This window comes from Rhamphochromis sp. 'chilingali', assembly GCF_963969265.1.
Source record: "Rhamphochromis sp. 'chilingali' genome assembly, chromosome: 3".
NCBI classification, from domain to species: Eukaryota; Metazoa; Chordata; class Actinopteri; order Cichliformes; family Cichlidae; genus Rhamphochromis; species Rhamphochromis sp. 'chilingali'.
The window spans coordinates 29,302,561-29,326,069 of NC_137931.1; the positions used below are offsets into that span (position 1 = coordinate 29,302,561).

General features: G+C 41.3%; 1 protein-coding gene across 2 annotated transcripts in view; it reads right to left on the reverse strand.

The window, feature by feature from the left end:
• The window catches only part of LOC308394517 (NLR family CARD domain-containing protein 3-like), a 44,948-nt gene extending 21,663 nt beyond the window's left edge, over positions 1-23,285 (reverse strand). The window contains exons 1-6 of one of the 2 annotated variants that reach the window (XM_080878873.1): positions 23,003-23,285; positions 17,673-17,791; positions 17,480-17,581; positions 16,143-16,221; positions 8,341-8,548; positions 6,434-8,234 (exon numbers count right to left, since the gene is read on the reverse strand). In XM_080878873.1, coding sequence (XP_080734999.1) covers positions 6,434-8,234; positions 8,341-8,548; positions 16,143-16,145 — 2,012 coding nt within the window. In that variant the 5' untranslated portion in view covers positions 16,146-16,221; positions 17,480-17,581; positions 17,673-17,791; positions 23,003-23,285. Of the gene's footprint in view, positions 1-6,433; positions 8,235-8,340; positions 8,549-16,142; positions 16,222-17,479; positions 17,582-17,665; positions 17,792-23,002 lie in introns of both variants that reach the window. The other variant, XM_080878872.1, reaches the window with a different exon arrangement.
• Positions 23,286-23,509: the final 224 nt, after the last annotated feature.

A 23,509-nucleotide genomic window follows, 5' to 3' on the forward strand; every position in this document is an offset into this window, starting at 1 on the left:
AAACTATTACAAAGAAAGAACAATAAAGTATCCACATCTGAACCAAAGAGTAAAACAGTGAAATGTGGATTATTAAATATTAGGTCTCTCTCCTCCAAGTCTCTGTTAGTACATGACTTAATAATTGATCAACAAATTGATTTACTCTGCCTTACAGAAACCTGGTTGCAGCAGGATGATTATGTTAGTTTAAATGAATCAACACCCCCGAGTCATTCTAACTACCAGAAATCTCGAAGCACAGGCCGAGGGGGCGGTGTGGCAGCAATTTTTCACACCAGCCTATCAATTAATGAAAGACCAAGACAGACTTTTAATTCATTTGAAAGCCTGATGCTTAACATTGTCCACCCCAGCTGTGAAACTCAGAAACCAGTTTTACTTGTTATCATCTATCGTCCACCTGGGCCTTACACAGAGTTTCTGTCTGATTTCTCAGACTTTATATCTAATTTAGTTCTGAGCTCAGATAAAATAATTATTGTGGGTGATTTTAACATCCATGTAGATGCTAAAAATGACAGCCTCAACATGGAATTTAATCTGTTATTAGACTCAATTGGTTTCTCTCAAAATGTAAAAGAACCCACCCACCACTTTAATCACACTCTAGATCTTGTTTTAACATATGGCATAGAAACTGAACATTTAACAGTGTTTCCTGAAAACCCTCTCCTGTCTGATCATTTCCTGATAACATTTACATTTACAATAATTGATTACACAGCGGTGGAGAGTAGACTTTATCAAAGTAGATGTCTTTCTGAAAGCGCTGTAACTAAGTTTAAGACTATAATCCACCCACTGTTATCATCTTCAATGCCCTGTACCAACATAGAGCAGAGCAGCTATCTGAACGCTACCCCAACAGAAGTCGATTATCTTGTTAATAATTTCACCTCCTCACTACGTTACGACTCTGGATACTGTAGCTCCTGTGAAAACTAAGGTCTCTAATCAGAAGTACCTGACTCCGTGGTATAATTCTCAAACACGTACCCTAAAGCAGATGACTCGTAATCTGGAGAGGAAATGGCGTGTCACAAATTTAGAGGATCATCATTTAGCCTGGAGAAATAGTTTGCTGCTTTATAAGAAAGCCCTCCGCAAAGCCAGAACATCTTACTATTCATCACTGATTGAAGAAAATAAGAACAACCCCAGGTTTCTCTTCAGCACTGTAGCCAGGCTGACAAAAAGTCAGAGCTCTTTTGAGCCAACAATCCCTTTAACGTTAACTAGTAATGACTTCATGAACTTCTTCACAAATAAAATTTTTATCATTAGAGAAAAAATTACCAGTAATCATCCCACAGATGTAATATTATCTACAGCTACTCTTAGTACCATTGATGTTAAGTTAGACTCTTTTTCTCCAATTGATCTTTCTGAGTTAACTTCAATAATTACTTCCTCCAAACCATCAACGTGTCTTTTAGACCCTATTCCTACAAAACTGCTCAAAGAAGTCCTGCCATTAATTAATTCTTCGATCTTAAATATGATCAACCTATCTCTAACGATCGGCTATGTACCACAGGCCTTCAAGCTAGCTGTAGTTAAACCTTTACTCAAAAAGCCATCTCCATACCCAGCAGTCTTAGCTAATTATAGGCCAATCTCCAACCTTCCTTTCATATCAAAAATCTTTGAAAGAGTAGTTGTCAAACAGCTAACAGATCATCTGCAGAGGAATGGTTTATTTGAAGAGTTTCAGTCAGGTTTCAGAGCTCATCACAGCACAGAAACAGCTTTAGTCAAGGTTACAAATGATCTTCTTATGGCCTCTGACAGTGGACTCATCTCTGTGCTTGTCCTGCTAGACCTTAGTGCAGCATTCGATACTGTCGACCATAATATCCTATTAGAGCGATTAGAACATGTATTACAGGTACTGCACTGCAGTGGTTTGTATCATATCTATCTAATAGACTCCAATCTGTTCATGTAAATGGAGAGTCCTCTTCACACACTGGGGTTAATTATGGAGTTCCACAGGGTTCAGTGCTAGGACCAATTCTGTTTACATTATACATGCTTCCCCTAGGCAGTATCATTAGAAGACATAGCAAACATTTTCACTGCTATGCAGATGACACCCAGCTCTATCTGTCCATGAAGCCAGATAACACACACCAATTAGTTAAACTGCAGGAATGTCTTAAAGACATAAAGACCTGGATGGCCGCTAACTTTCTGCTTCTTAATTCAGATAAAACTGAGGTTATTGTACTCGGCCCTGAAAAGCTTAGAAATATGGTATCTAACCAGATTCTTACTCTGGATGGCATTACCTTGGCCTCCAGTAACGCTGTGAGGAACCTTGGAGTCATTTTTGACCAGGACATGTCCTTCAATGCACATATTAAACAAATATGTAAGACTGCATTCTTCCATTTGTGCAACATCTCTAAAGTTAGAAATATCCTGTCTCAGAGTGACGCTGAAAAACTAGTTCATGCATTTATTACTTCCAGGCTGGACTACTGTAATTCATTATTATCAGGATGTCCAAAATACTCACTGAAAAGCCTTCAGCTAATCCAAAATGCTGCAGCAAGAGTACTGACAGGGACTAGAAAGAGAGAGCATATTTCTCCGGTTTTGGCTTCCCTTCCTTGGCTTCCTGTTAAATCCAGAATTGAATTCAAAATCCTGCTCCTCACATACAAGGTCTTAAATAATCAGGCCCCATCTTATCTTAATGACCTTGTAGTACCATATCACCCTATTAGAGCACTTAACTCTCGCTCTGCAGGCCTACTTGTTGTTCCTAGAATATTTAAAAGTAGAATGGGAGGGAGAGCCTTCAGTTTTTAGGCCCCTCTTCTATGGAACCAGCTTCCAGTTTGGATTCAGGAGACAGACACTATCTCTACTTTCAAGATTAGGCTTAAAACTTTCCTTTTTGCTAAAGCATATAGTTAGGGCTGGACCAGGTGACCCTGAATCCTCCCTTAGTCATGCTGCAATAGACATAGGCTGCCGGGGGATTCCCATGATGCATTGAGTTTTTCCTTTTCCAGTCACCTTTCTCACTCACTATGTATTAACAGACCTCTCTGCATTGAATCATATCTGTTATTAACCTCTGTCTCTCTTCCACAGCATGTCTTTTATCCTGTCTTCCTTCTCTCACCCCAACCGGTCGCAGCAGATGGCCGCCCCTCCCTGAGCCTGGTTCTGCTGGAGGTTTCTTCCTGTTAAAAGGGAGTTTTTCCTTCCCACTGTTGCCAAAGTGCTTGCTCATAGGGGGTCATATGATTGTTGGGTTTTTCTCTGTATCTATGAAGCGCCTTGAGGCGACTTTTGTTGTGATTTGGCGCTATATAAAGAAAATTGAATTGAATTGAAATGAAATGCTTATATGCTGATTATATTGGTTTATATAAGAGAGGCCCAGACTCCAGAGCAAGTATATAAATACCTAGGCTTCCGTTTGTACTTCAAACCTGAGGTTGTGTGTTTTGTGTTCAGGTCTCCATATCCCGGGTATGTAAAATAAAGATAATTTTTTTTAAAGTAAAAAGAACACTTTTGAGTTGTGTCTTTCTTGGCCCTAAAGAATCCAAAAGAACAGAATTTAATACTATAAACAATTAAAGGTGGTGGGGATTGGCCAGATGCTGGCTGATGTGTAAAAATAACTCTTGGTGGTGGCTGTGGCGGAGCTTTCACAGGGGCTTGCAGGTGGATGAGGGAAAGGGGAGGCAGGAGGAGGAGAGACCCGAGGCGGTTGCTGTCAGATGAGCTGAACTTCAAGTAAGAAGTTATGACCTGCAGTCTATCTGGGTCAGATATAAACTAAGTTTAGGTGTAGTTTACTTTCGTTGTGCTGAATTTTTAACGTCAGTTACAACAACACGTACTGCGTACTAGATAGCATGACGGAGTTTTTATACAGCCAACGGCTGGGTGGGTGCTATGATGTTACTGATAGTGAACTTTATTTCATTCATAAGGTTTAGTTATTAGAGTTACCATCCGGTAAAAAACGGAATCGTCTCGTATTCAGAGAAAATATTCCACGTTTCGTATTGAGGTGAAAAGGAACGCACTTTGTCCTGTACTTCAGCTAAAATGGAAAAAGACACAAAGCTGGAGTTATTCTGCATCTTTACGCTGCAGCTGTTTCTTCTTCTCTCATTCTCTCCCCCTCCCTCTCCTGTTGCTACTTCCCCAAAGCTGAGGGTACTTGTTTGTTTGTCGCCCACTTTGCGCCAGAAACAGGAAACCAGCAGAGGTTGCATTAAACAACAGCAGCATGTTTAAGCTTGATCAGCTGTTGTTAGAATTTATTTAATATTACTTTCTAGTATCAGCTGATGTTTGCTGGAGCCACAGCTGTAAGCTGATGGCCATGATATAGGTTTGGATATGTGGTGTGAGTGAAACATGAAGATGAAACAGGTTTACCTTTTAGGTGACATGAATGAGTTGAAGGCAAGTTATGAACTGTTTCTGAGAGACAAATAACACCAGGATCCTTTTCTAAGTAGCTGACAGCTGGTAACTGTGCAGGGGCGGGTCTAGCAAAGTTTTGCCAGGGGGCCAGGTAGGGCATTAACAGGGAAAAGGGGGGCACAAAGAAATACTTTTCTACTCGCAAGATGCGAGTAGGGGAAGCTGTGGTGGAGAAGCACACTTGTGGAGGACAATTAGAAGAAGCCGGCTGAGGAGAAGCAGTGGAAGTGGGTGTGGCCACGGAGTCAGAGGTGATATAGAATCCTCTCCACACCTCACGGATGCTGCTGTATTGTAGATTCCATTCAATGTTTTTTTGTATTCCACTTTTGCTATTTTTAATCTCTTCACCAGCTGATGTTGCACCTGTTTGAACCAATCTTTGTCACCATCTCTAAAAGTGACCTTTTCTGGTTGAGGATTTGTCTATATGTTACTTGTGTTCCACGGTTTGTTGTTGTGGAAACAGCATACACTCTTTGTTGGTACAATTGTGTCTCCACAGAAGTTGATGTACTCTGTTCTACAAAGTGGCGGCAAGGTAGTAACATTGTCAGCTTTACTGACATTGGCATACTGCAGATTAAGGGTTTTATTTTCTCGTGTAGGACAGTCAACAAATGATGTGTATCCAATCAGGTGGAACGAGAGGGAAACATGGTTGAAGTCTGTGATATTATGTTTAGTCTGTATCCTTGCAACAGTTTCAGGGTGGACTTTGCGTTACAATTCAGCTGTTGAGTTGCGTGAAACGTAGGCAAATATTGTTATTGTATGACTGAATTTTCTTGGTATAATATAATCACATACCAACTGCCATCAAGATGTACATAGACACCATTCCTAGAAGACTCGACAAAATTTAACCAAATCTTAAAAATGATCAATTAACCTGCATCGATGGATAATGTACCAGAGGCCTTTAAGATTTCCACAACTGAACCATTGCTGAAAAACCTTTTACTCGTCCCACCTGTCTAGGCTAATTCTGGGACAATCTCGAACCTTTCGTTTATATTTAAAAGAGCAGTTAAACTGATCATCTTTATAAGAATGGTTTGTCTAAAGGTTACAAATGGTCTTTTTATGAACTCTGACTGTAGACTCACCTTTATTCTTGTCGCGTTCAACCCCAGCGCTGTGATATTTCACTATAGAAATTCGAATATGCCATAGGTATTGGACGGTCCTGCGCTGAAGGGGTTTGAATCACATCTATCTAATAAACTCAGATTTGTTAATGTGAATTGGGAGTCTTCTTCACATTGAGTTCCACATGTTCTGTGATGGGATCAGTTCTATTTACATTATCCATGCCTTCCTTCGGCAGTATTATTAAAAAAAAAAAACATAAGATACATTTTTATTGTTATGCAGATGATATCCAGCTGTGTCTACTCATGAAGACAGAAGATACAAACCAATAAAGTTAAACTACATGAATGTCTTAAAGTCAAGTGTGTGAATTTAAAACCTGAGGCACAGGGGGCTGAGTGTTCAGACCTGTTCTTATTTTGGTAAAATGGCTTATGGAGGTGCTTGGTCTTGACAACTGAACTAATCTGAAGGAAGTGTACCAAAGTGGTCTGGAAAAAGATAAAAAAAATATTTCTCCAGGAGCACTATTGATAACATTTCTTGATGACAGGGACAAAATGAATGTATTGTATAATGAGTAGCTGGATAAATAGATTTTTTTTTCATGAATCAGTACATTTTTTCTTATATCCAGCAACAGGAACCTTTAAATAGAAAAACAAATATGATTTTGTTCATCAGCCTGGGTGGGTCATATGGAGTACTTGCACTTTCTACTGTTATGAAACACTAGAACTAAAACTTACTTGACTGTGATTACATCATTATATTCAAAAATTTGACATTTTTAACAGGATTAGATTTTGATTTGCATGACTTTCTTCTTAAATAGCTTTAACATTTTAGAAATAAAAAGAGGATATTTACTTACACAGCTTTGTTGGAGGCTTTGACCACTGGCAGCAGCCTTAGAAGAGCCTCCTCAGAGGCTGAGAATTTCTTTAAGTCAAATTCATCCAGATCTTTTTCGGATGACAGTAAGATGAAGACCAGAGCTGACCACTGAGCAGGAGACAGCTCATCTGTGGAGAGAAGTCCTGAACTCAGGCACTGTTGGATCTCCTCCACTAGAGAACTATCATTCAGTTCATTCAGACAGTGGAACAGATTGATGCTTTTCTCTGCAGACAGATTCTCATTGATCATCTTCTTGATGTACTGAACTGTTTCCTGATTGGTCTGTGAGCTGTTTTCTGTCTGTATCAGCAGGCCTCGCAGGAGACTTTGGTTGGTCTGGAGTGAAAAACCCACGAGGAAGCGCAGGAACAAGTCCAGGTGTCCATTTGGACTCTGTAAGGCCTTGCCCACAGCACTCTGGTAGAAGAATGTAGGCTCGCTTGTTTCAGACGTCTGGGAGGTTGTTTGTTGTTTTTCCAGTAGATTTATTCCAGAATTGATAAAGGTCAGATGGACATGAAGAGCAGCCAGAAACTCCTGAACACTTAAATGAATGAAGCAAAACACCTTGTCTTGATACAGCCCTCTTTCCTCTTTAAATACTTGTGTGAACACTCCCGAGTACACTGAGGCTGCTTTGATATCGATGCCACACTCCGTCAGGTCTGATTCATAGAAGATCAGCTTTCCTTTCTGCAGCTGATCAAAAGCCAGTTTTCCCAGAGAATCAATCATCTTCCTGTTCTCTGGAGTCCAGTGTGGATCTGTCTCAGCTCCTCCATCATACTTGACCTTCGTCACTTTGGTCTGAACCACCAGGAAGTGGATGTACATCTCAGTCAGGGTCTTGGGCAACCGTTCTCCCTCTCCGGTTTTTAGCACATCCTCCAGAACTGTAGCAGTGATCCAGCAGAAGACTGGGATGTGGCACATGATGTGGAGACTTCGTGATGTCTTGATGTGGGAGATGATCCTTTTTCTCTGCTTCCTATCTCTAAATCTCTTCTTAAAGTACTCCTCCTTCTGTTGATCAGTGAACCCCATGACATCTGTCACCATATCAACACATTGTGGAGGGATGAGATGGGCTGCTGCAGGTCGTGTGGTTATCCAGATGCGAGCAGAGGAAAAAAGGTTCCCCCTGATGAGATTTACAAGCAGAACATTTACTGAAGTGTACTCTGTAATATCAGTCAGGGTTGCTGTGTTGTTGAAGTCCAAAGGAAGTCGACACTCATCCAAACCATCAAAGATGAACACAACCTGGAAGTCTTCAAACCTCCAAATTCCTGCTTCTTTGGTTTCAGTAAAGTAGTAATGAACAAGTTCCACCAAGCTAAACTTTTCCTCTTTCAGCACATTCAGCTCTCTGAAAGTGAATGGAAATATAAACTGGATGTCCTGGTTGGCTTTGTCTTCAGCCCAGTCGAGGGCATATTTCTGTGTTAAGACTGTTTTCCCAATGCCAGCCACACCCTTTGTCAGCACTGTTCTGATTGGTGTAACTCTTCCAGATGAAGGTTTAAAGATGTCCTCTTGTCTGATTGTTGTTTCTGGTCTGTCTGGTTTCCTGGATGCTGTTTCAATCTGTCTGACCTCATGCTCATCATTGACCTCTGCAGTCCCTCCCTCTGTGATGTAGAGCTCTGTGTAGATCTCATTCAGAAGGGTTGGGTTTCCTGCTTTAGCGATCCCCTCAAACACACACTGGAACTTCTTCTGCAGATTAGATTTAATTTCATGCTGGCTCCACTTGTAATCCCTAGTGCAAGTTCCTGAAAGAAACAATAGATTAAAAAGAAAAAAAATACACACACACACACACACACACACACACACACACACACACACACACACACTTAAATAAAGGAATCTTCTTACGGCTCTGTAGATGATCAGCCAGCTTCTTATATTTCATTTTCCTCAGGAAGTACATTGTGATCTCAACAAATGCCTTTCTGCTCGACTTCTGCTCATCACCTTCATCTTCCCTCTGACTCTCTAAGGCTTCCGTATAATCCGGACTCAGAACCTTCTGGATCTTGCCCAGCTCATTCTTCACAAAGGTGATGATGTTTTCCTCCAGAAGCTAGAACAGAATGCAGGATTAAATTAAGTTAAATGAAATGGCATAGGTAGAGAAACACCTGTGGATTAAAAAGAAGGCAGTGAAGAACAAAAGCTCAGTGCATCACAGGAAATCCCCTTTCAGCCTGAGCTTATAGCAACACAATTAAGGGATAGTTTATGATATCCATAGGTTGTCATTGTTGTGTGTTGGTTCACCTCTGCTGCATTTTTCCCATTAATGTCCAGTGCAAACATTCGGCAAAACATCTTTCGATCACTGCAGTGCAGTGCAAGAACTAGAAACAACATGCAATACTCACAACTAACCAAAGAAAAAAAAATACAGAGCCCTAACAGAAAAATAAAAAATAGTATATTTCTATATGCCAGCTTCACAGTGTGAAGTTGGATGCCATCTCTCATAGGGATGGGTACTGATATCCCCCAAGAACCTTCTGCTACCTGCCAGTGTAGCAGAAATGATGACGGATGATGATGGCAGCAGCAGCCATTCTTCTCTGGGTGAGTAGCTTAATGTTGTTTGTTTGTAATTTATGTTGAGTAGGCTAACCATGTGTGGTGGGGCGTGGCCGGCGGTGCCATGCAGGGAGGGCGGACTCACCTGCACGGCATCCTTAATCACGTCCGCCAAGTTAAAAACACGAGGTTGGGTGGTTGTGGTGTGAGGTGATGGAAATAAAATGGCTTTAAACACTGATCCATGGACCCGCCGTGTCTTATTCTCACCACACTGGTGCCGAAACCCAGGAGGCGGCATGGCGGGTACTTACCAGAGCCAGGGAAGGAAAGAGCTGGCCGAGATGGTGGCCGAAATGGCGGCCACCCAGCGGGAGCAGGCGGCGGAGGTGCGTCGCCAACAGGAAGAGCTGCGGAAGGAGAGTGAACGCCACCTGGGGAAGATGGCAGAGCTGGCCGCGATGCTCCAGGCCTGGGCGACCTCGACGCCGCCACCCCCACCGGGGTATACTGACTGTGGGAAAGCGGTGGAGGAGCTGTGTGGGGCACCTCGGCAGCTGGAGGTGGTGGACGAGTCACGCGGGGGTCCGAGCCTGCCGGAGGAGGAGGAACAGCCGGGTGAAGGGCTGCTCCTGCCGGGAGCGGTGGAGGAGCCGCTCCAATCGGAGGCAGAGGACGAGGTGGGCGAGGGTCTGCGCCGGCTGGAAGGAGAGGCGGCAGCAACAGCCGCAGCCGCGGAGGCGGTGCCCGAGGAGCCGCGGGATATGTCGGAGGTGCCCGTGCTAGGGGAGTCCGCGTCACCGAAGCCCGAGGTCGGCGGGCGGAGCAGAGCGGCCTCGCCTCCACCAGAGGCCGGCGTGTGGTGTGGTCCGGCGTGCTGGACGCCTGCTCAGCCGCCCATGAGCCCCGGCTCAACGTCACGCCGGCTGCGCCTCCGGTCCAGCTCCGGGGCTGCCATTGGATACGTGGGCGACCCCCGGACCCACCTCATGACCGGCGCCGCTGGATGAGTGGGCGGCCACCAGAACAGACACCTCCCTCTCGCTAGGCCAGGGTCCGGGGGTGCCGACGGTCCGGGCTGATCCCCTCTCCCGCTTGCGGTGGGGGATGAGTAGGTTCGGCCGGATGGCTCCCCGGCCTCAGTCGGGCGATGGGGGTATGTGGTGGGGCGTGGCCAGCGGTGCCGTGTAGGGAGGGCGGACGCACCTGCACGGCATCCTTAATCACGTCCGCCAAGTTAAAAACACGAGGACTCAGGGGTTGGGTGGTTGTGGTGTGAGGTGATGGAAATAAAATGGCTTTAAACACTGATCCCTGGACCCACCGTGCCTTATTCTCACCACACCATGTTATTAAATTAATGCATGTAAGGTGAACTAGCAAACACAGTCGTAGTTACATGCGGCTGTCTTCTTGTTTGATGGCAGATACTCCCTTCACCCTGGCCAAAAAGGCTAAAATGACCAAAGAAAAAGAGGAAAAAGCTAAACATGAGAGGTTTTTGGACAAAGTTTGTGTTTTTGTTTAAGCACTGCTTCCAGCCAAGAGTGATACCATATATGCCCTATAGCTGCAGAAAAGGCTAACATTGTTATATTTTTACAAAAAAAAAACAAACAAAAAAAAACAATTAAACATGAGAGGTTTTAGGACAAAGTTTGTGTTTTCCATTTTTTAAGCACCGGTTCCAAACAAAGGAGGTATGTTGTATCAATAGAAAAGGCTAACTTAGTTATCATTTTGCGGAAAAAAAGGAGACTGCTAAAAGTAAAAACATAATAGGTTTTTGGACAAAGTTTGTGTTCTTCATTCTTTAACCCTTTAAGACCTACCATAGAACCAAGGCCGCCAGAGCTTATATTATATTTTTACATGTTGTGGAGCCATTTTTGGGAGCATTTCAAGTTGATATACATCAATACAACCATTATAGTCCAAATTTTAATAATATGTATGCATTAAGTGCATAGTAATTACATACATTGCAAAAATAATTGCAATAAACTACAAAAAAAATTTGAAAATCATTTTTGTTTTTTTAACATATATTTCTAGTTAGAGAAATTTAAGAGGCTTATCCCTCAAAACTGTAAATACAAAAAAGTTGCACAAAATAGTTTCCCATCACAGGAAATTTATTTCAAGTGTCTTCATAGTTTTATTTTTGAAATACATGTTTTTTTATATACTGCAGGACAAACGAAAATAAATATTATAATGCAAATTTGCAAAAAAACAGCATATGCATCAAAATGAACTATTTCCAGCAGTGCAATATGAGTCTTAAGCATCCCAGAAACGACACAGAAAGTCATAAAGTCAAACATAACTTTTAAAAAGACCAGTATAGGCTCATAAGGCCCTGATGGTAAAAAACTACATTTCCGCAAAATGACATCACTTCCGGTTTTGGGCAGGTCATGGCGGACATGCGATAGTTCGCGCTGATGGACGTAGGAAGTGTTAAGAAGAACTAATCGGATCAGCAAAGCGTGTTTCTGGAATATTATGTTTTTGTTGCTGCAAGTACTTTTTATGCAGTTTTTGCAAAGCTATGTGTGGAAGGAAACTGTGACCTAGGACAAGCTGATGGCATAAGATGTAAGTACAACTCCTCTGGTTTCATATTCAAAAAAAATTATTGCACTAGCTTACGTGGTTGCAGTGCTACCGGGATTTAAAAATAGTTACACAAAACAGAGCGTGCCCACTCCGACCGGCTTTAAAGGGTTCGAGCACCGTTTAAGCACTGGCACCGTTTCAAAAGTACCGGTTTGGATAAAACCTAAACGATACCCATCCCTAATCTCTCATGACTAGGATATGGTTTATCTAAATCAAAGCCAAATAAGAGAAAAAGCAAAATAATTAATAAAATAACTAATTTAATTACGAGTCTCAATGAGGTCAAAAGCTAAAGAATAAAAATTTGTTTTAAGATGTGTTTTAAAAGTGGAGCGTGAAGGGGTCTCTCTATTGTGCAAGGGCAAGTTATTCCATAATTTAGGAGCCACGATAGAAAAGGCCCTGTCCCCTCCAAGCTTCCTTCTGGATTTCGGTACTTCCAGGAGCAGCTGGTCAGCTGACCTAAGAGAGTGATGGGGGGGTTCCAAATTCATGGGCTGCATCCTCCTGAGGCCGCATTTGTAGGCCGATTACGTCACAGCGACGCGGCTGGCCAAATTTGTAGACTCCTCCAAATGCGGTTGACAAATGCTTCCTCCTTTTCCCCAGATTTGAAAGATGGGTAGGGTGTATCCTTCATGACCCACCATATCTCAGAATTCATAGCGCGGCCCAGCCAATTGCAGTTTCCAACAATGGCGGCAGCTACTTAGTTTTAATATTACTCTTATTCTTTCTGGATCACAAATTACATTTTTAACATATTTTCAGGCGAGAATGTAGCTGTGTAAACTTCAAATATCTGCTCGGTTTATCAAGACATCACATACTTGCAAAAGTGCTCCCAATGTCTTGGAGACGTCTGTTACCCACTAGCTCCATAGCTAGCCAGCTCACTAAAGCCAGTGAAAACAGCGAGCTACCGGCACATCGTTTTAAAACCCCATTTTTCGCTACTCAGGTTAAACATGATAAATATAGGTCATTTATATAACTTAAAAATGTTATTGTTTGGCTTTTTTCAGTGTTTTATTTATTTGTGAGTAAACCAGTTTGGCTGAGATTAAAAGTTCTAAAGTTTTCACACTGCTGAATAAACGTCAAATGGAAAACTGATTAAAGAAATAAATGAAATAAATGCATGGATCACTGTTTCGAGGTGCTGCCTAGAAAGATTTCACTCTTGCCAGTCGCTTTAAATGATAAAAGCTGGACTTCACTGCTCTAATTTGGCTGGCCAATTTAAAAAAACAAAAAAAAAAAAAAAAAAAAACCCACCATTGTCCAACTTAAAACCTAGGTCAGAAACAACAGGTTTAAAATAAACTTCCAAGGGTCCCAAATCAACAGAGGAAGGCTCACAGGGACCACTGGGTCCAAACACCAACACCTCTGTTTTCTTTTTATAAAAAGGTTATTTAAAAGGTTTAAAGCCAACCAAACTTTAATATCATCTAGACATGTCAAGAGAGGTTTCATGGAGATACCATCCTTCTGTTTTAATGGCAAATAAATTTGGCAGTTACCGGTGTTAGGTTGAAATAGTTAAATGTTGCCACTGTGTTACTTACATTTGTAAGCCTTGCCTTAAACTGTATGATCAAAGACATTCTTCTGTTTCTATCCTCCTCCCTAGCCTGTTGAATGGGTAATTAGCTATAGTGTTTAACTACAGGCACATCCTATGTGAAGGTTCGGTTTCTGTTCTTATGTAGTGAGGATGTTTACTTCTTGCCATTTATGACCTCACCTGTGTTTGTGTATAGTAGACCGTTACAGTAATTGAGCCATATACATCGTAAGGGAGGTGACCCTTTTGTGATCAGCAGGAAGTCACACAACCGCACCCCCCATTCACACACACTCACTCACGTGCAACTACCAGAAGGTACCATCTGTGCAGTCTGCAATTTTGTTGAAGAAAGATGTTGAATCTATTTAATTATTGTAGGAAAATAATTGATTTCTGTGCATTTTTTTTTTTTTTTTTTTTAAACACGTGCATTAAAAAAAAAGTCGATTACATTGATTAAGCATCATCAGGCGGCGGGTGGGGAGGTGGTTCCCTATTTTTTTTGCTGGGAGTTGGCAACCCTATTATTTAGGTTGTTTAGTATTTCTGCAAATCACTGTTTAGAATACCAGAACACGGAGGATGGTGTAGATTTAAGTTTATTAGATTGATCAGTATTGCTCAACTATGACATATTTTGGGTGCAGTGTTTTTTTTTGCATACAGGTATAAAGGTGCCATCTCTTGTCCTGACCAACCACTTCAGAAGCAAAAGGTGAGTGGAAAAGATATACCAAAGACCTGACAAGCCTGGGAACTACGAAACTTCTAATAACCAAAGTAAATCTATACAGATGATTTCATTTATTATGGAAAAAAGTTCTGAAAGTTTCTGAGGCTGGTGACTGATGAATTTATCCTCAGCAGCAGAGGTGACTCGGTCTTCCTTTCCTGGGACGGTCCTCATGTGAGCCAGTCTTGTTGTAGCGCTTGATAATTTTTGCAACTGCACTTGGGGACACATTCAAAGTGTCAGTTCTTAAAGTAATGATGGACTGTTGTTCTCTATACTTAGAATTCATATTATGGCAAGAACTAATCAGCTAACAGTTTTCAAATAGGTTGGAACAATACCTGACAGCCTAAGCTTCTACATAGCACAACTGATGGTCTCAACCCCATTAAGAAGGCAAGAAATTCCACAAATGAACCATGACAAGAAACAAGTGTAAGTGAAAACCTTACACAGGTGACTGAAGCTCATTGAGAAAAGACCAAGGGTTTATAGTGCCAAAGGGTGGATACTTTGACATCTTTCTTCATATACAGTGGCTTGCAAAAATATTCGGACCCCTTGAACTTTCCCACATTTTGTCACATTACAGCCACAAAAATGAATCAATTTTATTGGAATTCCACGTGAAAGACCAACACAAAGTGGTGTACACGTGAGAAGTGGAACGAAAATCATACATGATTCCAAATACTTTTTACAAATAAATAACTGCAAAGTGGGGTGTGCGTAATTATTCAGCCCCCTTTGGTCTGAGTGCAGTCAGTTGCCCATAGACATTGCCTGATGAGTGCTAATGACTAAATAGAGTGATTACTGTGTGTAATCTAATGTCAGTACAAATACAGCTGCTCTGTGACGGCCTCAGAGGTTGTCCAAGAGAATATTGGGAGCAACAACACCATGAAGTCCAAAGAATACACCAGACAGGTCAGGGATTAAGTTATCGAGAAATTTAAAGCAGGCTTAGGCTACAAAAAGATTTCCCAAGCCTTGAACATCCCACAGAGCACTGTTCAAGCGACTATTCGGAAATGGAAGGAGTATGGCACGACTGTAAACCTACCAAGACAAGGCCGTCCACCTAAACTCACAGGCCGAACAAGGAGAGCGCTGATCTGAAATGCAGCCAAGAGGCCCATGGTGACTCTGGACGGGCTGCAGTGATCTACAGCTCAGGTGGGGGAATCTGTCCATAGGACAACTATTAGTCGTGCACTGCACAAAGTTGGCCTTTATGGAAGAGTGGCAAGAAGAAAGCCATTGTTAACAACTGGGGGTGCTTCTCTTCAGCAGGGACAGGGAAGCTGGTCAGAGTTGATGGGAAGATGGATGGAGCCAAATACAGGGCAATCTTAGAAGAAAACCTCTTGGAGTCTGCAAAAGACTTGAGGCTGGGGCGGAGGTTCACCTTCCAGCAGGACAACAACCCTAAACATAAAGCCAGGGCAACAATGGAATGGTTTAAAACAAAACACATCCATGTGTTAGAATGGCCCAGTCAAAGTCCAAATCTAAATCCAATCGAGAATCTGTGGCAAGATCTGAAAACTGCTGTTCACAAACGCTGTCCATCTAATCTGAATAAGTTGGAGCTGTTTTGCAAAGAAGAATGGGCAAGGATTTCAGTCTCTAGATGTGCAAAGCTGGAGACATACCCTAAAAGACTGGCAGCTGTAATTGCAACAAAAGCTTGTTCTACAAAGTATTGACTCAGGGGGCTGAATAATTACACACACCCCACTTTTCAGTTATTTATTTGTAAAAAAAATGTTTGGAATCATGTATGATTTTCGTTCCACTTCTCACGTGTACACCACTTTGTGTTGGTCTTTCACGTGGAATTCCAATAAAAGTGATTCATGTTTGTGGCTGTAATGTGACAAAATGTGGAAAAGTTTAAGGGGGTCGAATACTTTTCAAGACACTGTATTTGATGTCTTCAGTATATATCTGCAATGTAGAAAGTAGTAAAAATGAAGTAAAACCATTCAATGAGGTGTGTGCTGCATGTGTGTGTGTGTGTGTGTTGCTCTATAGGTCATGCCTGGTTGTTCATACAATTTTCTTCACCTCATCTCCACTACTGCAGACAACTAGGCAACTGGCTCTATCTCCTAAACTACAACACAATCCACACACCCAGCATGGAGATGAGTGAACAGAAAAGAATTGTAGTATTGTAGCAGTTGTACATGTACAGACCATAAATATGGAGTCCAGCTGTGTTTGATGCTGCTGGGCAGACTGATCACTGGGAACCTCTGAGCTCTGCTGGTCCACCCTGTGGAGGAATTGTAAAGAATAAATGAGAAAACATAGAGCTGGCTATCCAGGATGCTTATGGTTCTCAGTGCCTTAAGAAAACATAAATAAATAAAAGCAACACAGCTGTCTCCTGCGAATGCTTGGGGCTCTAAAAGTGCCTTGTAGTATCTGACGCAAAGACAGTTAAGTGAAGGTCAGTGGCTTTTTGCATTCTTTACGACTCATGTTTTTCAAAACACTAACACAAAGTTCATGTCATGCTGTGCTGCCAAACATGGTATAGGTTGAGCAGCATAGTTGAGTATATGAGTGAAAAACTTACCAAGTCTTCTCTGCTAATTTCAAACAGATTATTCTGCTATTGACTACCGTTTTGAGGTTTTGGTATCCCAGATACTGACAATCAGAAGCTGACTGGTGCCTGTGAGCATGGACCCTGCTACAGTGGGGTTGGCTAAAACCATGCCACGTTTGACTGATCTGGATTGGGCCTATGCCATAGGGCAACTTCAAAGGTCACCATAAAGTTAAGTTATCATTTTGACAAATTGATGGGAAATATTTTCTTTAGTAACAGCAGAAAAGCTGTTCTCTGTTAGCTCATTAACAGGAAACTGAATAAGAGTGAGTGACAACCACAGAAACACATTCACAGAAATATAATTATCCAATAACTCGGGTAACCTGTGTAACTCATCTTTGGATATATTTACAGGTAACTATTCTAATTAGCCATTTCTTTCTGTTAAAGCAGACAAACACATGAGTATCAACTTAGCTTCAATTTAAAGCCACTGAGGGGATGTACACGAAGGCTGGAACTGAGGGACTTACTGTACTATAGTACACCAGTTTCTAGACAAAACAAAGTCTAAACTTTTTTCTTCTGGTTTTAGATTAAATGTTCAGTGCTCACCGTTAATGCTCTTGCTTATATTTATTCTTTTAAAAAGCAGTTTAAGACTCATTTATTTAGACTGGCTTTTAATTAGATTTTTTGCTGTATGTTTGATTTTTGGTGTATTTTATGTATATCTGTTTTATATGACTGTGAAGCACTTTGTGGTTTTTATCCTGTGAAGAGTGCTATATAAATAAATTGAATTGCTCTTGATTTTATCCCTGCAAGAATCCACAAACCTCCATAAAAACAAACTTGTCAGCAGGACAATGTGTGTAAAAATGTGTGTAAGAAAGAGCTGAGCTGACATTAAACATGATGGAGGATTTATTCACAGACACCAACTCACCAAAAGCATTAAGACACACATTACCTCTCTGCAGGAGAACAGCAGCCTTCTTTAAACCCAATATAAAAAGGAATCGACTGGTCACTCTTGAAGGAAAAACAGCTGGGTTCAGGTCCAGGTTGGTTCCTGTGAATAATGATGGTGCAGTGATGTGAGTGCTGATCTGTGACATGGAGAAGAGTCATGGACATTTAGAGATGGTCATCTCACCTCTGACCTTTGTCCTGGCTCTCTCTGTCTCTTTTAGAGGGAGGGACTCCCTCCTCTATGTCCTCACACTGATCCATGCTGCTGAATTCACATCCACATCAGCTCACACACATTTTTTACCTTTGCCTGCAGAGAAAACACAAATCATTCATGTGCACATCAATTGAAATCCTACTTTTCATCGTGTGTGCTGTCCACATATCAGCTGCTTCTTTTCTGCCACAGCTGGCCTTCTCAAGACAAGGCGGCCATTTACATGAAAAGGGAAAGACCATGTCAAGGAGGGGGCCTAAGGGTACATCTTTTGCCATCTTACAATGTTGTGATTGCAGCCATTCCCCAACTCTCTGTGAATGGTACTCATGGCTATTTATCAATGATCATGACTGTTTGCATATTAATGATCAAGAAACTGACCTCACAGCCCATTATTCATTCAGTGGGCTGGTTTCATTGTTTATGGAAATGTACTGTTTAAGGTTGGGGAAACCTGCAGTCACCCGAGACGTAAGAAGTCACTTGGTTAAGTGACGAAACGTTTCTCCCAATGAAAACACCACGTCCAGATGAACAGAATCAAACTTTTAAATGTGGTGTTTAGGATCAGAAAAAAGGAGGATTCAGAAAACTGATAGCAGCTCTGAGAACTTCTTCTGTATAACTATTTATGATCAGAGATTAAGTCCTGATTTTGAACTGTTGTTAACTCCATGGACTCACGCGGAAAACTACAGTGACATTAATATTAGAGCACAGCTGAGAACTTATATGAGTATGTACGCATATAACGGAAGTCATACTCTAAATGCAGTCACACTTTAATTGAGTATTTCTAAAGTGTGGTGATACTTTAAACATTAAAACTTTTTGCAGCCTCAATGAAACATTTAGAGGATTTATTGATCAACTTCAGTGGATTTATGATCAGACATAGAAGCTGTTTTTATTTGAGGTGTTCACCAAAACCATATTCAAGTCATAGTTTAATTATAAACAAAGACTTGAAGGTGAGACACTCAGCTTTTGTTAAGTGTTGCACAAATTGTTGGGGATGTGCTCTTACACTTACACCTTGACCTATGACATGTATGAGTGTGCATGTGTAATAAATTAAATTAAAAAAAAATCTAATTATGATGGCTGTGCCAACAGGTTATGAGTCCAGAAGGGAGCAGTTAACACAGATTATACATCTACAGAGATGACAAAAACTATGTGTTATGTGAGGCAAAGTTCCTGGGGCACCTCTAGAGCAGGGCTGGGGAACTCAAGACCTCAAGGGCTGGTTTCCTGCAGGTTTTAGATATCACCCTGGGTCAAACAAATGATTAGCTCATTACAGGCCTCTGGAGAACTTCAAGACATGTTGAGGGAGTAATTTAGTCATTTAAATCAGCTGCGTTGGATCAAGGACAGATCTAAAACCCGCAGGACACCGGCCCTTGAGGCTTGGAGTTCCCCACCCGTGCCTCTAAAGGAAGAGAGAGGCCAATGAGGATTAAGACAATGAAAAAGATGACAAAAATGAAGAAGACTATGGCAAAGTGTCCCAGTAAGAAGGACAGACAAATAGAAGGAGGTAATGTAAAGTAATGTTAACCTGATATAATTGTGGCCAAAAAAAATAAATAACCTGGCAAGTCCAGAGGACAGAAATGGTGCTGCACTTTTTTTTTTCCCTTCCACTCATAAAGATTCAAACTGGAGATGAAGAAAGAAAGCCAATGCAAAACAAACAACTGGCACTGAAGACAACACATTAGCATTCAAGATAGGTGAATTCTAAGTTTGCGGATTGAAACAAAGGACTTGTGGTTGATGTTAGGGCAATGTCACACATAATAACAGACATTGAGAAGTTTATAGACTTTAATGAGACCTTTAAACCATAACAGTATTTTCTGGAGTTTACTGGCAGAGCAAGAAGGACTGGCATTGCATTGAAGGGGGTGAATTGAAGTCATCAGGAACTCTGAGACAAGTGCTGTACAATCATTGTTTTCATATCCACATCTTCTTGGTCAAAGCAGCGATAGCCATTGCAGCTTCAGTCACTCTCTGTGAGGGGTGCAATGAACGGGTGCATCCACAAGAACAACTGTATGACAGACTTTACTATCTAACCACTATAAGTTTTGAAATTAATGATGGGTATCATTCTTGCAATAAAAAAAAAAAAATGTGTAGTACAAACGCCACACTATACACTAACAGGGAGAATCTTTCAAGGATGAAAGTGTTTGGATCAGTTTGTTAAGCATACAAACGCAACAAGAAAAAGCTAGACTCGCAATGTGAAAAGTTTGTTTAATTTTTCTTAAACAAGGTCTTCAAATCCTGAAGGTTTAGTGGAGCCTTTCCATGAACTCTGAGCTTTAGTTCTTTCCATAGATTTTCAGTTGGATTAAGGTCAGGTGATTGGCTGGTTTATTCTAGCATCTTAATTTTCTGTCTCCAAAACCAACTGACAGTTTCATTGAATCTCTTTTTGGGATCATTGTCCTGGTGAAATGTTCACACTGGTTTCATCTTCATCATCCTGGTAGGCGGCAGCAGATTTTTTTTTTTTTAAATCAAGAATGTCTCAATACATTTTCCATTCAATTGTATAAGGCTTGCCAGTGTCATATGCTGAAAAACAGCCCCACAGCTTGATGTTCCCACCTCCAGACTTCACTGGGTGATATGGAGTGCCTTTTGATCTCAAAACATGGTGTGGCATCCAAAGAGTTCAGTTTTGGTCTCACATGATCAGACTTTATTCTTCTAGCATTTCACAGGCTTGTCTAAATGTTGATCAGTAAACTTCAAAAACACACTTCAACATGCCGTTTCTTCCGCTATGGAATCATGTGTGGTGAGCATTCATACAGTCGATGGTGGTTAAGTGCATTGAAACACTGATACATGCTGATTCCTTTCTACAGGGAGTGCAGAATTATTAGGCAAATGAGTATTTTGTCCACATCATCCTCTTCATGCATGTTGTCTTACTCCAAGCTGTATAGGCTCGAAAGCCTACTACCAATTAAGCATATTAGGTGATGTGCATCTCTGTAATGAGAAGGGGTGTGGTCTAATGACATCAACACCCAATATCAGGTGTGCATAATTATTAGGCAACGTCCTTTCCTTTGGCAAAATGGGTCAAAAGAATGACTTGACAGGCTCAGAAAAGTCAAAAATAGTGAGATCTCTTGCAGAGGGATGCAGCAGTCTCAAAATTGCAAAGCTTCTGAAGCGTGATCATCGAACAATCAAGCGTTTCATTCAAAATAGTCAACAGGGTCGCAAGAAGCGTGTGGAAAAACCAAGGCGCAAAATAACTGCCCATGAACTGAGAAAAGTCAAGCGTGCAGCTGCCAAGATGCCACTTGCCACCAGTTTGGCCATGTTTCAGAGCTGCAACATCACTGGAGTGCCCAAAAGCACAAGGTGTGCAATACTCAGAGACATGGCCAAGGTAAGAAAGGCTGAAAGACGACCACCACTGAACAAGACACACAAGCTGAAACGTCAAGACTGGGCCAAGAAATATCTCAAGACTGATTTTTCTAAGGTTTTATGGACTGATGAAATGAGAGTGAGTCTTGATGGGCCAGATGGATGGGCCCGTGGCTGGATTGGTAAAGGGCAGAGAGCTCCAGTCCGACTCAGACGCCAGCAAGGTGGAGGTGGAGTACTGGTTTGGGCTGGTATCATCAAAGATGAGCTTGTGGGGCCTTTTCGGGTTGAGGATGGAGTCAAGCTCAACTCTCAGTCCTACTGCCAGTTTCTGGAAGACACCTTCTTCAAGCAATGGTACAGGAAGAAGTCTGCATCCTTCAAGAAAAACGTGATTTTCATGCAGGACAATGCTCCATCACACGCATCCAAGTACTTCACAGCGTGGCTGGCAAGAAAGGGTATAAAAGAAGAAAACTAATGACATGGCCTCCTTGTTCACCTGATCTGGACCCCATTGAGAACCTGTGGTCCATCATCAAATGTGAGATTTACAAGGAGGGAAAACAGTACACCTCTCTGAACAGTGTCTGGGAGGCTGTGGTTGCTGCTGCACGCAATGTTGATGGTGAACAGATCAAAACACTGACAGGATCCATGGATGGCAGGCTTTTGAGTGTCCTTGCAAAGAAAGGTGGCTATATTGGTCGCTGATTTGTTTTTGAATGTCAGAAATGCATATTTGTGAATGTGGAGATGTTATATTGGTTTCACTGGTAAAAATAAATAATTGAAATGGGTATATATTTGTTTTTTGTTAATTTGCCAGCACAGTAATAGTCACCTGCAAACAGATATCCCCCTAAAATAGCTAAAACTAAAAACTACTTCCAAAAACATTCAGCTTTGATATTAATGAGTTTTTTGGGTTCATTGAGAACATGGTTGTTGTTCAATAAAAAAATTATTCCTCAAAAATACAACTTGCCTAATAATTCTGCATTCCCTGTATAACTCTCCACAAGTGCTCCTTGGCTCTTGGACAACTATTCTGATAATGGATTGGAGGGGGTGTTACCCATATAGATAAAGAAAAGCAGAGATATTAGATATAAAATAGAAATAATGAAATGTATTGTTATCCTTATATATGAAATAGAAATAAAAACAGATTATTTTTTGTGCATACTGCCCAGCATTCTCACACAGTAAATTCAAAGAGTTCAGCATAACTCAGTGCAACTGCCCTTAAGATATGCAGCCATATCAAAACAAACCAGGTAATAATAAAATGTTAAACATTTGTGGTGAAAACAAGAGTGTAGCTATTCTATTGTTTAAAAGGGGCAACTGAATATTTTAAGACTGTTAAAAGAAGAGAAAACAAGCTGTAATATTTTCAAAATACTAAGCTAAGCAAGGAAAAGGTAAAAATTCTATTTTAAATATGTTGCATCTCAACATCTGAATTCTTCCATTGAGCTGTAAACTGTGAGTCATATGCGATCTTCTTTAAATGGTCTCAATATACTCAATAACCTGTTTTGTTACAGGCTTCGCTGTCTGAAGGCAGTCTAATGGATACTGTACTGTAGGTATCAGCGGTGCATAGACTCATGCCCCTGTGAGAGCAGAGGAAGCTAATTAGTTCACTGATACAGGACTGATAAAGTCATGTTGGCTTCGTGTTATGAGGTCTCACTGCTTTTCTAAACTGTGCCAAGCTGACAGGAAAGCTAAGAGCCAAGCTAAGTAATGGTATTTAAGGTCTACCAGAAGTCTCTATACTACAGTCAGCAGCTACGAACTGCTGGTTGAAATATCATAAGCCTGAATAACTTTCTGCACACAGCTAATGTTAGCCAGGAAAACATTACAGACTGCTAACATTACCTTCACACGGACACGATCATCAGACAGTAACCTCAGGAAGAAGAAACTTTGAGCAGGAAGGAAACACCTAGAGAGATTGCTGTTAGCGTCATCTCAGCTGCCAAGGAACCCGCCCCTCCTGATGATGATGATGCATTCTGTGTACGGTGGCACTCTTTCGTGGAATTTTCACACATGTAGTTCGTTTACTCTGGTCCGATTCACCCGACGAGTTTGTCAACTTATAGCTTTATCCTGCGGTTTTCACACGGAGAAAAATCTAAATGAACTCCAAGCGAACCTAAACGCGTCACTGCAAACCACGTGAGAATGTTCAGCACGCTGATTGGATGATGTAAATACAGGAAGCAGGTATTGTGTTCTGTGTTAATAGTATACAGATGTAAAAGAAGTTATAGAAGTAAAGTGGAAAATGATATAATTTCAAGAGTAAGATTTGATCATACAGGTTTAAATTTCTATTTGTACTTATTGCTTTAATCTGTGTTTGTTGTTGTTAGTGTCAAA